The 13,086-nt window shown below is 42.3% G+C and overlaps 2 protein-coding genes across 5 annotated transcripts in view; both read right to left on the bottom strand.

The window, feature by feature from the left end:
• Window positions 1-1,307: 1,307 nt before the first annotated feature.
• Window positions 1,308-13,086, bottom strand: part of CRY1 (cryptochrome circadian regulator 1) — a 114,802-nt gene continuing 103,023 nt past the window's right edge. The window contains exon 14 of the mRNA XM_039230437.1: window positions 1,308-1,319. The gene's annotated coding sequence lies outside the window, so the exon portion shown is untranslated. The remainder of the gene's footprint in view (window positions 1,320-13,086) is intronic.
• On the bottom strand, window positions 3,468-12,325 carry MTERF2 (mitochondrial transcription termination factor 2). Of its 4 annotated transcripts, none has more exons than XM_039230438.1 (3): window positions 12,159-12,325; window positions 10,264-10,391; window positions 3,468-4,885 (listed from the first exon to the last, which is right to left on the bottom strand). In XM_039230438.1, exon 3 carries the CDS (start codon window positions 4,838-4,840, stop codon window positions 3,671-3,673), a length of 1,170 nt encoding a protein of 389 aa, XP_039086369.1. In that variant the 5' UTR covers window positions 4,841-4,885; window positions 10,264-10,391; window positions 12,159-12,325; the 3' UTR covers window positions 3,468-3,670. The 4 variants fall into 4 exon arrangements, with proteins under 4 accessions (XP_039086369.1, XP_039086370.1, XP_039086371.1 ...); XM_039230439.1 differs by having other exon boundaries at window positions 10,269-10,391; XM_039230440.1 differs by having other exon boundaries at window positions 10,264-10,368.

The following is a 13,086-nucleotide window of genomic DNA, read 5'->3' as shown; positions in this document are numbered from 1 at the left end:
CAGGGCAGTCTTAAAATTCTTAGTTACATAGCAGTTCAGAAAGTACCGTAGCCCGTTTTTAAGATACTAATGCACAAACATGACAAACCATCCCTATTTTGATACCAACACAATGAAATACAAATATCTTTTAGACAACTGTGATGAAGATTAAAAAACGCAGATTTCTAGGTGTGACACCCCCCCACCCCAACTTTGAGTCTCTGCAGCGTGGGGCCTGGGATTGCAGTTGAACAGCCTCCACGATCCTTGTGCACTCTACAGCTTGGGACCTGATGGAGAGGTAGGGAACTCTGCACTCTGTCCAAGTAACTGTGGAGCCAATTTAGACCCCTCCCTGGACAGAAATGATTCAAAGAGTTGGGAAGGTATAAAATTGATTCCTGGGTATCTACTTATTGCCAGGTGCTGGCCATACGTTCTGAAATTTAATCAGTATGGGGAAAGTAGCTCTTTTTTACAAATATGAAACAGGCTTTCAATGTTGGTTGAAATTTCCCATTATCACTTTTTAATTCATGTAAGTCACAATTTCTCCAGTGTATGTTCAGAAACAGAAATGGGGCTACTCAGTAGCTAGTCGTTCATTCTGCTGTTGGCATTCAGTGCTGACTGTATACACTTGATTTACCAGGCTGGTTAACTTGAGCTCCCTGGGAGTTGTATCATCTTATTTATTTTGGCAGCTAATTACGTTTTGTCACAGAAGTGAATTTAGTGTAATTATAAGCTGTTTAAAGGAAATAATTTTGTTATTAGAGCCTTTTTTCACAGAGGAAATAAAACTTGACTCTAGTGTCTATGTAAGGATGTCTCTCCTTGCTATACGGTTGATTTTGAATATTTTAAATTTTATTCATAGGAAAAGCTGAGTAAGAATGCAATTATGGAAAAAGGCAGAAAGGTCCAAGGGCTAAAGACTAATGGAACAAGGTTTGGTCTAAGGGAAAATAAAGTCTGTGTACTGCATGTTTTGCTGTGAATGTGGATTTCTAAAAAAAATTAATCCTGTCAGGGGTTCCTGGGTGGCTCGGTTGGTTGAGTGTTGACTCTGGACTTTGGCTTAGGTCATGATCCCATGGTCTTGGGATCAAGCCCAGAATTGGACTCCTTGCTGAGCATGGAGCCTGCTTAAGAGTCTTTCTGCCTGTCTCCTGTTCTCTCAAAAAAATTATTAAAAAAAAAAAAAAAATCTTGTCAAGTCAGAGGAAGCTACAAATATATTTTTAGAACTGCAACTGCCTCTGGTTTTCCATGCCTGGACCTGAGCACCTAAATTTTGCTGATGCACTGACTAGGTTTTTAAATTAATGGTCACTCTACTGCCAAATTTTCTTATTATACCCTCTTGTATGTTCATTTACTTACTCCTTAAAATGACCATTTCATACCTTGTCTTTCCAGCCCTTCTGGAAGACTTCCCACCCATTGTACTGCCCTCTGTAAGCACCTCTCCTCTCACACCACCCACTCCATCAACCTGCCTGCATCTGTACCATGTGACCAGGACTATGATCTCTGCTCTGATCCACTCTGTCCACTTTCACTTCCTGAAGGGTATTAATCCTGCAGTCGTTCCATCTCTTCTCCGTCTCTCTCCTGGGTCATATCCATCAGCATATACTATACATGTTCTGGTATTTGCTTTCTTTAAAGAAAATTATGCCTAATCTTACAACTTCCATTTTCCTGCTTACCTTTGCAGCAGCATTTCTTGAAAAACTTCACATAGACACTGCCTCTTACTCCTTTCCTGTTCCCTCAACCCACTCTACTTGCCTTACCTTTCTCACTGCACCAGTCACTTTTGATAGGGCCACCCAGTGATTTCCTTTTTGCCAAATTCATTGGTCACTTACCTGTATCTTAGTTGACCACTCCATGGCATTATTATTGACATTGCCCTCTGTCCTGGGCAGACCTGTGCCTTTCCAGGCACAGCCAGCTAGTACTACAAATCTATAATCTCTCTGGGCAACCTCATTTAGAGCGGTAGCTTTTAAATACCATAGATACTCAGATGATCCTGGAGTATCTATCTCTGATCCTGACTTCTCACAGTTCGAATTGCCATTTGCTGTTTGACATCTCTGCTCAGATATCTAGTAGGCATCTGAAAATAAAATAGAACTACTGAGGTAACCATGTAATATATAATCAAAACTAGGACACTTGAAAATGAAAGATAAAGTGCACCATTCAGAATTATGTCAGGACAATAAGCAAACAAAACTCTAATGGTTTCCTATCACACTTAGTGAGATCCTGTTCCTTAGATGGCATTGTGATGCTCTGATGCTCTTACTCTCCCTAACACTCAGTCCCGGCCCAGCTATATTACTGGCTGCCATTCTTTTTTTTGAACAAACATTGCTGTGTAACTTTGGGTAGGTGACTTACCTTTATCTGCCTGTGTCTCATCTGTAGAAAAGTAAATGGTGGTACTCAACTTTAAGGGTTCTAAAGCACATGTTTGGCTCTTAGGAGGTGCTGCATAGAACTATCTTTCACTATCCTAAGGAACCAAACAGATTTGGATAGTAAGGGTTACTTGCATTTGCTGAATGAATAAAAACATGGCCTGTGCTTTGTACAGGTTTTTCATTACTTAAGAAGGCCATGCACACATAGCACACAGATGTTTGAGTATCAGAGTCAACTGTTTCGTTGTCTATTTGTTACAGAGTTCAAACTCCACAGATGAACATAAGCCAGTCTTTATCTGGGTAATGTCTATCTTGGAACAAGATTTAGAAAGAGAAACTTGGAATACTACTAAAATCAGTACCAACCATGATGCACTTTCACTTTTGGAGCCAGACCTGGATTTTCAGTTTTCTAAAAAGCTGCTTACTTCAAATGTAAGTTGGATCATTTCCTATTTAAGGAATTTAACAATTTTCATAAAAATCTCTAAGTTTGTTGTTAGTACTCCTTTGGCATGTCAGGTAAAGGCATGACTTTTCTTATGCCAACTCCTAAGCAATCCTTTTTCTGTTCACAGGTTTGAACAGATGTCAGATCATAGTAAATCTGGGCTCTGTCACTTGACAGGCAGGCTTCTGTAAGCTTTCTTCCTCATCTGGAAAATGGGAAAGTAATGCACAAAAAAAGAGTTCCCTGAGATGGTCTATTTTAAACTCACCACACAAACAAGCTGTATTCTTTTTGGATGAGAAATACTTTGTTCTTAAAGGCACTCATTTACCCCAACCAAAAGATGAAGTCAGCTTTCTCTTAAAAAATATAGAAGTTTGCTTATTGTTTCACTTAAGCTACAGAATTCAGACATTAGAATGATGTTTCAGAGCTGGTGGCGAGGAACAGTCTGTTCCAGATGAAATGTGCTATATAAATAAGAATATATCCATATTTTGAATTAAGGGAGTGTACTTGTCAGTATGTTAGAAATGATTCACAAAGTTATCATTCTGATGTGCCATTTACTAGTACGGGAGTTTTTGAAATAGCTCAGGCAGAATTACCAACTTTATTTAAAACAAATGCAGTTTATAGTTTAAAATATAGCAAATGAGTCAGATTGTCTACTTAGATGTAACTTAGATGAAGCTAAACAGTTTCTTAAAATTACTAGTGCCTACAAAACCAACTAAAGTCTCTGCTACTCGACTTTATTCTGCAATGCTAGAAAGAAGCAGCGGTCTGCAAGTTACTCTTCAACGTTTAACGGTGCCACTGGGTTAAATAATGGCCTTCCTTTTTGGGCCTGAATTTTGCCAAAGTTAGCCTCAAACTCCTTTTTTGTTCCACTTAGATTTACTAGAGGCCCATCCTTTATTCTATGGCCTAGGGAATTCAGTTTCCTTATCCTGTACTGTACTATCTGCGGTGTTAATTCAAGAACCACTGGCGTGTCTTTTATCTGAGCTATGGAAATTCCTTCTTTCAATAATCCCTGAATTCTTTCTTCCAAAACTGGAACAGAATAATATAAAATGGCAGGACATTTCAAAACTAACTGCTTCAGGTCATGATCTGAGCATTTAAAAACATTTTTAGAGAAGGAAATGCTGTTCTGTATACTTCCGGGGCAAAGCTGGAAAAGAAATCCTTTGAGTTTGGAGAGAAGCTGGAGAATATCAAAGTTTGTGAAACCTTGCTGCTGGAGAAATTCTAGTGTTTCCTTTATAGCTGCAGAAGAATTCAGCAAAATAAATGGGTTTTGGCTTAATAATTTCAGTAACCAAACTTTCATGTTGGCCTCAGAGCCACCTAAATTTAGATAACTCTTTTGGAGAATACTTATCATTTGCTTATTTTTCTCAATAGGATTATGAAATATATTAGATGCAGTTGTCAATAATCTGCTAATGACCACATTTTTGAGTCCCAACTCTTTAAAGAACTGAATGTTCAGTTTCTGAGTTTCCTGGTCTTTAACAGTAAAGAAAGATTCTGGAAACTGTTCTATTAACTTGACTAACTCTTGCTCATTTTTGCACACCAACTGCCAGAGTTCTCTCTGGGTGTTAACAGCCGTAGGGCTGCAGACAATTGCTTCTGGGCAGCGCTCCAATATACTGGCTACAGCAGTTTCATCAGCACCTAGTTGTTGTAAAACATTTGCAATTTCTTCAACATAGGTTTCATCCTCAAAAAGTACCCATCCTTTTAATCTGCGAATTTTCCTGACGTCGACTGAAAATTTATAAAGCTTTTCCACTGTTGTTTTATTTTCTTTGTTTGACTGATGATCATTTGTATAGGTGAGGCATGCTAGAAAGGGTCTGTAGTTTGGAGCTGACAGCATCTTTCTGAAAGAATACAGCCTGCAGGGCTGGGATCTTATCAGCAACTTCCACAGCATGCCTGCAGTCATTGGCTAATTGCCACTGTCCTGGGTCTCAGAATATACTTAATGCACCTGTAAGAAAGAAAATGCAGGTTTTACATGGGGCATTGACTTTTAAAACAGAAACATGAATTTGGGCTGTAAGTAGTAAGCACACAAATAACATGGATGTAAATTAGACAGGAAAACTGAATTTTGTCAAAGTTGGCTTCAGACTTTTTGTGGAATATTACATATCCTCTTAACTAATGTATAAAGTAACTAACATACCTCATCACAACTGAGACACCTTCTACACTATAAGCCCATTGTCTTTGTGAGCTTTGCTACAACCTTGTGAAGTAGCTTCCATTTTACACATCCGGAGTAAGGCCACAAACAGTTCAAGATTCAAAGACTTCAGATGTCATTCTGATACAAATTCCCTTTTCTGCAACACTTGTTATGTTTTTCTTTAGGAGACATATTTTACTTATACACACACACACACACACACACGATTTTCTTTTTAACATTTTACATTTTCAAGTTTATGCTTAGCTGAAGCAAATACTTTGCGGGGGAGTCATCTCTAATTTTATATTTTAGAGTAAATATTTTTGCTGAATAATTATTACCCAAAGTGAATTTATTTAAAATAATAAGTGTAAGCTTGTTTCATCAGAATTACGTGAAAATCCTTTTCATAAATCTAAAATTAAAGTAAGTCTTAGCCAGGTAAAATGAGAAACGCTGTGTGACTGCCCCAGTGGAGAAATGGGCAATCACATGAAGTGGAACGGGGGCCATACTTTCACAAGAGTGTAACCAGCTGTCCCCAGTTGACAGCTTTAGCTACCTAGAGATGGCTGTACTGTGCTTAATGCATTATTGACTTTGGGCACGGTTTTCTTGTTATTCTCTGGTAATGAAAACATGCCTAATTTATTGTTTTAACTTTCAGCACCTAAGAGTATAAATGCCACATCCCTGCCATAAAAGCATGCAGTGCTTAACTATTTAGCTAGTTAACAGCCTTCCCTTATTATTTGTAGGTTTGAAGGAAAGTTGAAAAAAGCCATAATCCAAACCCGGCCCTTAATCATACCATTGCCACATATGCCAAGGACTTTTCACTTTCAAGCCTGTCCTAACTAATGCAAATAAATCACTATTCTCTAAGGAAAAAGAACAAGTAACAGTGTTCTCAGTTTGGTTTACCATTTGTAAACCAAATAATAGCTCATTGTTAGTGTCCACGGTTTTTAAGATAATTGTAGGCGTAGTTTGTTTTACTTCTAGTGGTTCAACCAGTTTTTTTTTTTAATGTAATTCCTAGTGCTAGTTTCCTTTAGATGATTCCTAAATAGCTAAGATAGAAATATTAGGCTATTTTATAAAATTTCTAAGAGGACCACAGATCTTAACAGGAAGGAAGGGGGAGGTACTGCATAATGATGGACACATGCAGCTCTAGTCTGGAGCCCTGCACCCCACAATCTTGGGCCTCACATCTGTACCATATGCTGGAAGGAGCATGGACTCTGTGGGCAAGATACCCATGCTCAGTCCTGGTTCTAATTTATGGGGTCATCTTGGGAAAGTTACTTAGCCTCAGATTAAGTAAGTAAACAAGCAGTGACCAGAACAGTGCCTCACAGTAAATATCCGGTACTACTGCAGCACAGTAAGTGTGCTCCTCCTCCTCCTCACAGTACCATCTGTAAAACAGAGACAAAGTACATAAACTTGACAGGAATACTGTGAGGGTTCTAATGCTTGTCCAGGACTAAGCACAAAGCTTGGTACATAGTAAGTTCTCAATAAAGAGTAGCCAGTACTAGGAAATATCTAGAGCTAGAACTCTGGTAGTAATAGGAGTGTAAATTATATTTTAGACAGAAGTACACTGTTTACAAAAAGTAAAAACTGTGAAAACTATTTTAAATGCTTTGGTCGTCCCAAATAACTGTTTATAAAAAGCTTTATAAAAGCAATACATTCTCACTACAGAGAATCTGCCAAATTCTGAAAAGTATAAGGAAGTGGAAAAAGTCACAACTCTACTACCTATAGACAACTGTTCATATCTGACATACATGTCTGTTTTTTTCCTGATTCTTGCACCCTTTATTATAATTTTTAATTATATATAAAGCAAGGCTACCTTGTATATAAGAATTAGGGTCTAAGTTCAGCCTACAATTTGAAATTGTGAAGACTCAGAATTTTTCTTGAAAATGTCTTAAACAGGCACCACACCAAATACCAACATAATGTCTCTAGGTGAGTCCAGTCAAGCAAGGGGCTCCTTGAGCACTGGAACAGATCCCGTGTTTGGCTAAGCATCAGATGAAACAGGTGGCTTAGTGGGGGGGGTCATGTTATACAAAATGACAGATTAAACACTAGCACCACACTGACCACAGCAAGATGCTCCTGCCCACTGAGGCTGAGGAGAAAGCAGGCCATTTCACATTTCCTGCTGACCCGGGGGGGGGGGGGGGAACTACCATGTGCTCAGGTGAGTCGTCTCATAATTAAAGCTGCCTGTCTTGCTCTTTTCTCCCTGATGAGCAAACACAGCTGACGGCAAGAAAAGTAAAAAGCACAAATGTTGTGACTCCTCTGTAATCAACACACATTATATATACAGTTCATCCAAGTATCTAAACTTAGCGTCAAAAATACTCTAAACATTTAAAATGAGTACATGACATATGGGATTGTTACACTGTAATTTTGTGATTCATTCCCTAACATCAAGAATTTGAGCTGTTTCTAATTATTTGTTATATGCTATCTGTTCACATTTCATTGTTTTCTTTTAGGATGAATTCCTAGTAGAATTATTGAAGAGGAGGTATGTGAATATTTGAAAAGCGAGGTTGTTAATTTACTATCCAGAACAAGTATCAGTTGACCTTGTCACAGGCAGTACGATGGATTTTCTCATCAGTTTTAATTCTGTTATGTGAAAAATGAACACAACACTAACTTCGTTTTCTTATATGAATGAGGCACAGCTTCATGAATCATTTTGACCATCTATTTCCTTTAGTGAATTAACTATTCCTGTGTTTAAAAAAATTTTTTTTTTATTTTTTTGTTTTTTATTTATTTCTAGGAGAGAGAGAGAGAGAGACAGCGTGAACAGGGGAGGGTCAGAGAGAGAGGGAGTCACAGACTCTGAAACAGGCTCCAGGCTCTGAGCTGGCAGTCAGCACAGAGCCCGACACGGGGCTCGAACCCACGAACCGCGAGATCATGAGCTAAGCGAAAGTCGGATGCTCAACCGACTAAGCCACCCAGGCGCCCCCCCCAAAATTTTTTTTTAAATATTTATTTTTGAGAGACAGATGGAGAGCAAGCACAAGTGGGGGAGGGGCAGAGAGAGGGAGACACAGACTGTGAAGCAGGCCCCAGGCTCTGAGCTCTCAGCACAGAGCCCAACTCAGGACTCAAACTCGTGAACTGAGGTAATGACCTGAGCCGAAGATGGATGCTTAACTGACTGAGCCACACAGGCACCCCCTATTCCTGCTTTTTTAAACAGCAATCTGCTTTTTAAAAATTCACTTCTATAAACTCTTCATATATTAAAAAAATAATCCTCTTGATCTTGGAAAGATTTTCTCCAGTTCACTTCTGGTTGTTGAAGGTACATTCTAGCATACCAAAATGGTTACATTTTATTGTGCCAAGATATAACTTTTACCATTTTAATCTTTAAAAAAATTTATTTTTTGAGAGAGAGAGAGAGAGAGACCGAGTGTGTGTGTGTGCGCGCGCGCATGCAAGCAGGGGGGGGACAGAGGGACAGAGAATCCGCAGGCTTGATGTTCACCATGGAGCCCGACACGGCGATCAATCCCGTGACTCTGGAATCACGACCTGAGCGGAACTCAGGAGTTGGATGCTCAACTGACAGAGTCACCCAGGCAACCCCCATTTTTACGTATGCAATTCAGTGGCATGAAGTAAATCCACAGTGTTGTACAACTACTACCACTATTTCTAGAACTTTCTCATCACCCCAAACACAAACTCTGTTCCCATAAAACAGTTAATTCCCCCCTCCCACCTCTCAGCCCCTGGTAACTTCTACTTTTGGTCTCTAGGAATTTGCCTATCCTTGTTACTTCATATTAGTGGAGTCTTACAATATTTGTCCTGTTGCAGCTGGCTTGTGTCACTTGGCATCATGCCTTCAAGGTTCATACATAATATAGCATGTGTCAGAACAAAGTAGTAAATTTTAAGTGGTCAAAGAGTCATGGAAGTTTCCCTTGATTCCTACTGCTTTCTGCACCACATGATGATAAAAATTCACCCATTTTAAAAAGTTAGCTCTTTTAATTCACTTGAAATTTCTGTTATGAGCTGCAAGTCTAAACAGATTATCAACAGTTTAGCTATATCTAAGCACTCTTTTTGAACATTCCTTTCCTTCCCCACAATTTGTGAGGCCTCCTTTACTATACATGTAGCATTGGGGCACGTGGGTGGCTCAGTTGGTTAAGCATCCAACTCTTGCTTTTGGCTCAGGTCATGATCTCACGGTGGTTTAGGAGATCGAGTCCCAAGTCGGGCTCTGCACTGACAGCGTGGAGCCTTTCTTGGGACCCTCTCTCTGTTCCTCCCATCCCCCCAAATAAATATTTAAAAAAATGCAGCTTTTGATTCTACCTAGCTTCCATCTGCAATTCCCTATGTTGCAATTCCCTGAATGAGCCAGGAGGCTAATTTCTTTGCTGCATTCTTGGCCCCCTCTGCCAGACCATTCAAAACAATACTTGGGACAACTTACTCTTGTGCATACATCCCCCCACCAAGGATGTCAGATCTCAGCTCGGGCCTCCAGCTTCCCCCAACCCCTACTCCACTCCCAACCAATGCTCTTGCCTCTTATTTGTACAAAGGAGAGAAACTCATCAGACCAAACTGAAACCTTCTGGTATCTCCCCTCCCCTACAATTATTCCCTTCAGTACCCGGGGTTATCCCTGCTCCTGTGCTGGTCCCAACCTCTCTGGCCTGAGGCATCCAGAGCCTTTCTTCCTCGTAAACTCACTCCTTCCGCTGTGTTCTCCTCTCTGCGGCTCCCACCCTTCACCTCACAGGCTCTTCTCGATGCCGCTCCACCGAAAACCCCATTCTCTCTTACTCTCAGTCAGTTCTCACAGATCCTTCTTTTCTCTCCACTTCCTTTCCTCCTCCCTATACAGATCCCAATAAAGACAATTTGCACGTGACTAGAGCCAATGAGCGCTCTTAGTTCCGATCTCTTTTGACCTCTGCAGCTTTCAGCACAGCTGACCACTTTCTCCATGAAATAGTCTCTCACCTGATTTCCAGGGCTTCCCATCCTCCCGGTTCTCCCCCTTCCTTCCTCTGCTCTGACTTCCCTTTATCGGTCTCCTCTGCAGGCTCATCTTTAAGGCCTGATTCTAGGCTCTCTCTCGTTCTTACCTTACCGTTTCTCCTTAGAGATCCTGTTTTCATCCAGGGCTTCAGTTCATCATTTGAGCTTCTCTACAACTTCTCAAAATGTGATCTTGTCATTTCGTCATTTCCCTGCAATAAACCTTTCAATGGCACTTTAGGATAAAAACATAAAACAAAATAAAAATGCCTTACTGCGTGGCCTAAAAGGCCTCTCTGTCTGGCCTCTGTCACCACCCCAATCTGTGTCTATAGCCCTCACTCCCCCCAAAAAAACCCCAACCCCACCAGTTCTCTTCAGCCCCTGGTGCTCTACATGTTTGCACCGCGGGGTCTCTGAAGACTGAGGGCTGTTCGCTGTTCCCAAAGTAGCCCTAAATCCCAGGTCTAAGTGTCACTTTCTCGGAGACTTCCTGGACGTTCATGATGAAGCCTCCGGTCCCCATTACTGGCTCTCACAGTACCATGGACTGCTCCTCGGTGCCACTTGTCACCGTTACAGCTGTTCATGTGTTGTTTCTGTCTCACCCTCCGTGTGGGCAGAGACTGGTCATCACCATGTTCCAATGAATTCTTCCCTGTCACTTGACTGGCATTTTCTGACTCTAGGAGGCTGGGCAGGTGGACCTTAGTGTGTGCTCTTCCACGGGACCCGGCTCTTGGCCCTACTACAGCACTGAAACTCCTGGAAGTTCTTCACCCATTCAACCTGTGTTTTCTTTTTTCTTTTCTTTCTTTTTTAAACTCATGCTCTGTTGTTAGACATTACACTAGATACTAGCTCTTCTGCTAAAATGTTTCTTTAAACCTTTGGATCACAGACAGCACTGGAGAGCCTGGTGAGAGCCACAGACTCTCTTTCCAAAAAGAAAAAGGAGGCAGGAAAAGACCCACACTCACAACATTTTGTGAAATATTTTCCCGGGATTCATGGGCACCCTGCAGCCCGGCTATGAACAAGCTACACTAGACTGCAGGCACTGGGAGGGCAGGGTCTGAGTGCCATTCTGCTCTCTCCCTTGCACCTGGCAAAGAACTCGGTCCACAGGGGTACAAAATCAGTATTTGTTAACTGAAACTGAATGAACAAACCAAGTTCATGAGGCGTCCTAATGTGGTGGGTAAAAGTGATCTGTATGGGCTTAATTCCTGGTCATTAGTTGTGTTGTGACTTAAGAAAGTCATGTCCCCTCTCTGTGCCTCAGTGGGGAGTGTCAGGAAAATGGGGACCCTATATCCTGGGTGACTGTGAAGACTAAATTGAGCTAATACCATAAACCACTTACAGAGTATTCAGAAAATTTATTAAGTTATCACACCAACCCATTTTAAAGATGAAGAAACAGATGCTGGTAAAGTAACTTGCCCAGGGCTGCTCACTAACAAAGGGCAGGGCCTTGGGTCAAAACCCACCAACGTGGTTCCAGGGTACAGCTCTTTGCTGTGCCCTACACGGTAATGCTCTTAGCAAGTGTTTGTTAAATCACAACGTGGGCTACGCCCAGATACCTGCTGTTTCTGAAGCATTTCTAAGGAGTGAAATGCAGTTTTCATTCTTAACTCAGTCCCCTCTACAACACCAGTAATTTCAATTACGTTCTACTTTTATAACATGTACGCTCTGACAGTTCCAAATTAACCCCAATGTTTACAAACAAGTAAAAACGAGGGCCGAAGGACGAGACTCGGGGAATGATCGAAAGCCATACATCCATCTCGTGGGGCCTGCGCGTTTCCAGCGAAACTTCTGCCCGGTGGCGCCGAGGCATCCGCCCACGCCAGGCAGACGGAGCGGAGCGGCCGAACCGAAGTCTGGTTTCGCCGTGCGCGGCCCGTGGTCCCCGGTCCCCAACCCCACCCAGTCGGCCCCTGAAATGCTGGTGAGGCTCACCCGCAGGGTCGTAGAAAGGGTCGTGACTCACCTGTCCGCTCCGTCGACGACACAGTCGATCCCGGGTCCCTGGCTCCGTCCTTCCTCCCTCCCCCCGTGGAGGTCTCCCCCAGACCTGGGAACGGCGGCAAGGTCCCAAAACTAGGGCCCGAAGAACCCCGCAAATTTCCCTCAGGAGTGCCGTCCAGGCCACCTGCCCCTCTGTCCGCAGCCAATCAGGACGCAGGAGACCCGAGAGCTCGCAAACGTGGGCCCGCAGCCGTATGCCCCCGGAGTCCCAACGCCACCAATCAGGACGCAGGACACGGGTTACGTGACCCACACGCAAGGCGGGGCTGCGTGGAGGAGGCGTGCCCGTGAGAGAGGCCGCTTTCCAGCGAGCAGAGCCGGCTGCCAGCAATTATTGGGGCCGGTGTTTTCACAGTTTTTCCTTAGCAGCATTTAGAAAACGGGAGTTGCGGTTGTTTTGTCCCTTGAAGAATGTCACTAGCCCATGAGGAAAAACGTAGAATTCAGAAGCCGCTGTACCTTTAAGCTGTAGCCACTTAGAATTCCCAAAATAATTCGATAGGTAAAAAACTAATTTATAAATGTAGTAAAAAACAAAAAACCAAAACCCCCAAACCTCTTTGGAACACATCTAGCCTTCCCGCTACGCCTCCGACTCGCCCCCAGTAGTCAGCGACTGTGTCTGATGTCGTCTTTTAAAGCCTCTCCTGCCGCTTTCACCTAAACACTTGCTTTTCCCGATAAACTGCCTAGTGGTTTCCATTTCTGTGACGCTCACCTTATAAACTAATTTCTCCTTAATGCCGGTCTTCGTGTCCATCCCATTTATCCTCACATTTATCTAGCCGTCAACAGATATTTATGGTATGCCTGTTACTGTGCCAAGCATGTGAAACAGCAGTGAGAAGACCCCGGTGGACAAGGGGGAATAAAGTACATTCCCTGTCCTG

The sequence above is a fragment of the Hyaena hyaena genome, unplaced genomic scaffold (assembly GCF_003009895.1).
Source record: "Hyaena hyaena isolate Hyena2069 unplaced genomic scaffold, ASM300989v1 scaffold_46, whole genome shotgun sequence".
Taxonomy (NCBI): domain Eukaryota; kingdom Metazoa; phylum Chordata; class Mammalia; order Carnivora; family Hyaenidae; genus Hyaena; species Hyaena hyaena.
This window is presented reverse-complemented; position numbering and strand designations above follow the sequence as displayed.

What these genes read in the sequence shown, in the direction of transcription:
- MTERF2 (XM_039230438.1), bottom strand. Translation starts at nt 4,840, where the DNA reads ATGACTGCAGGCATGCTGTGGAAGTTGCTGATAAGATCCCAGCCCTGC.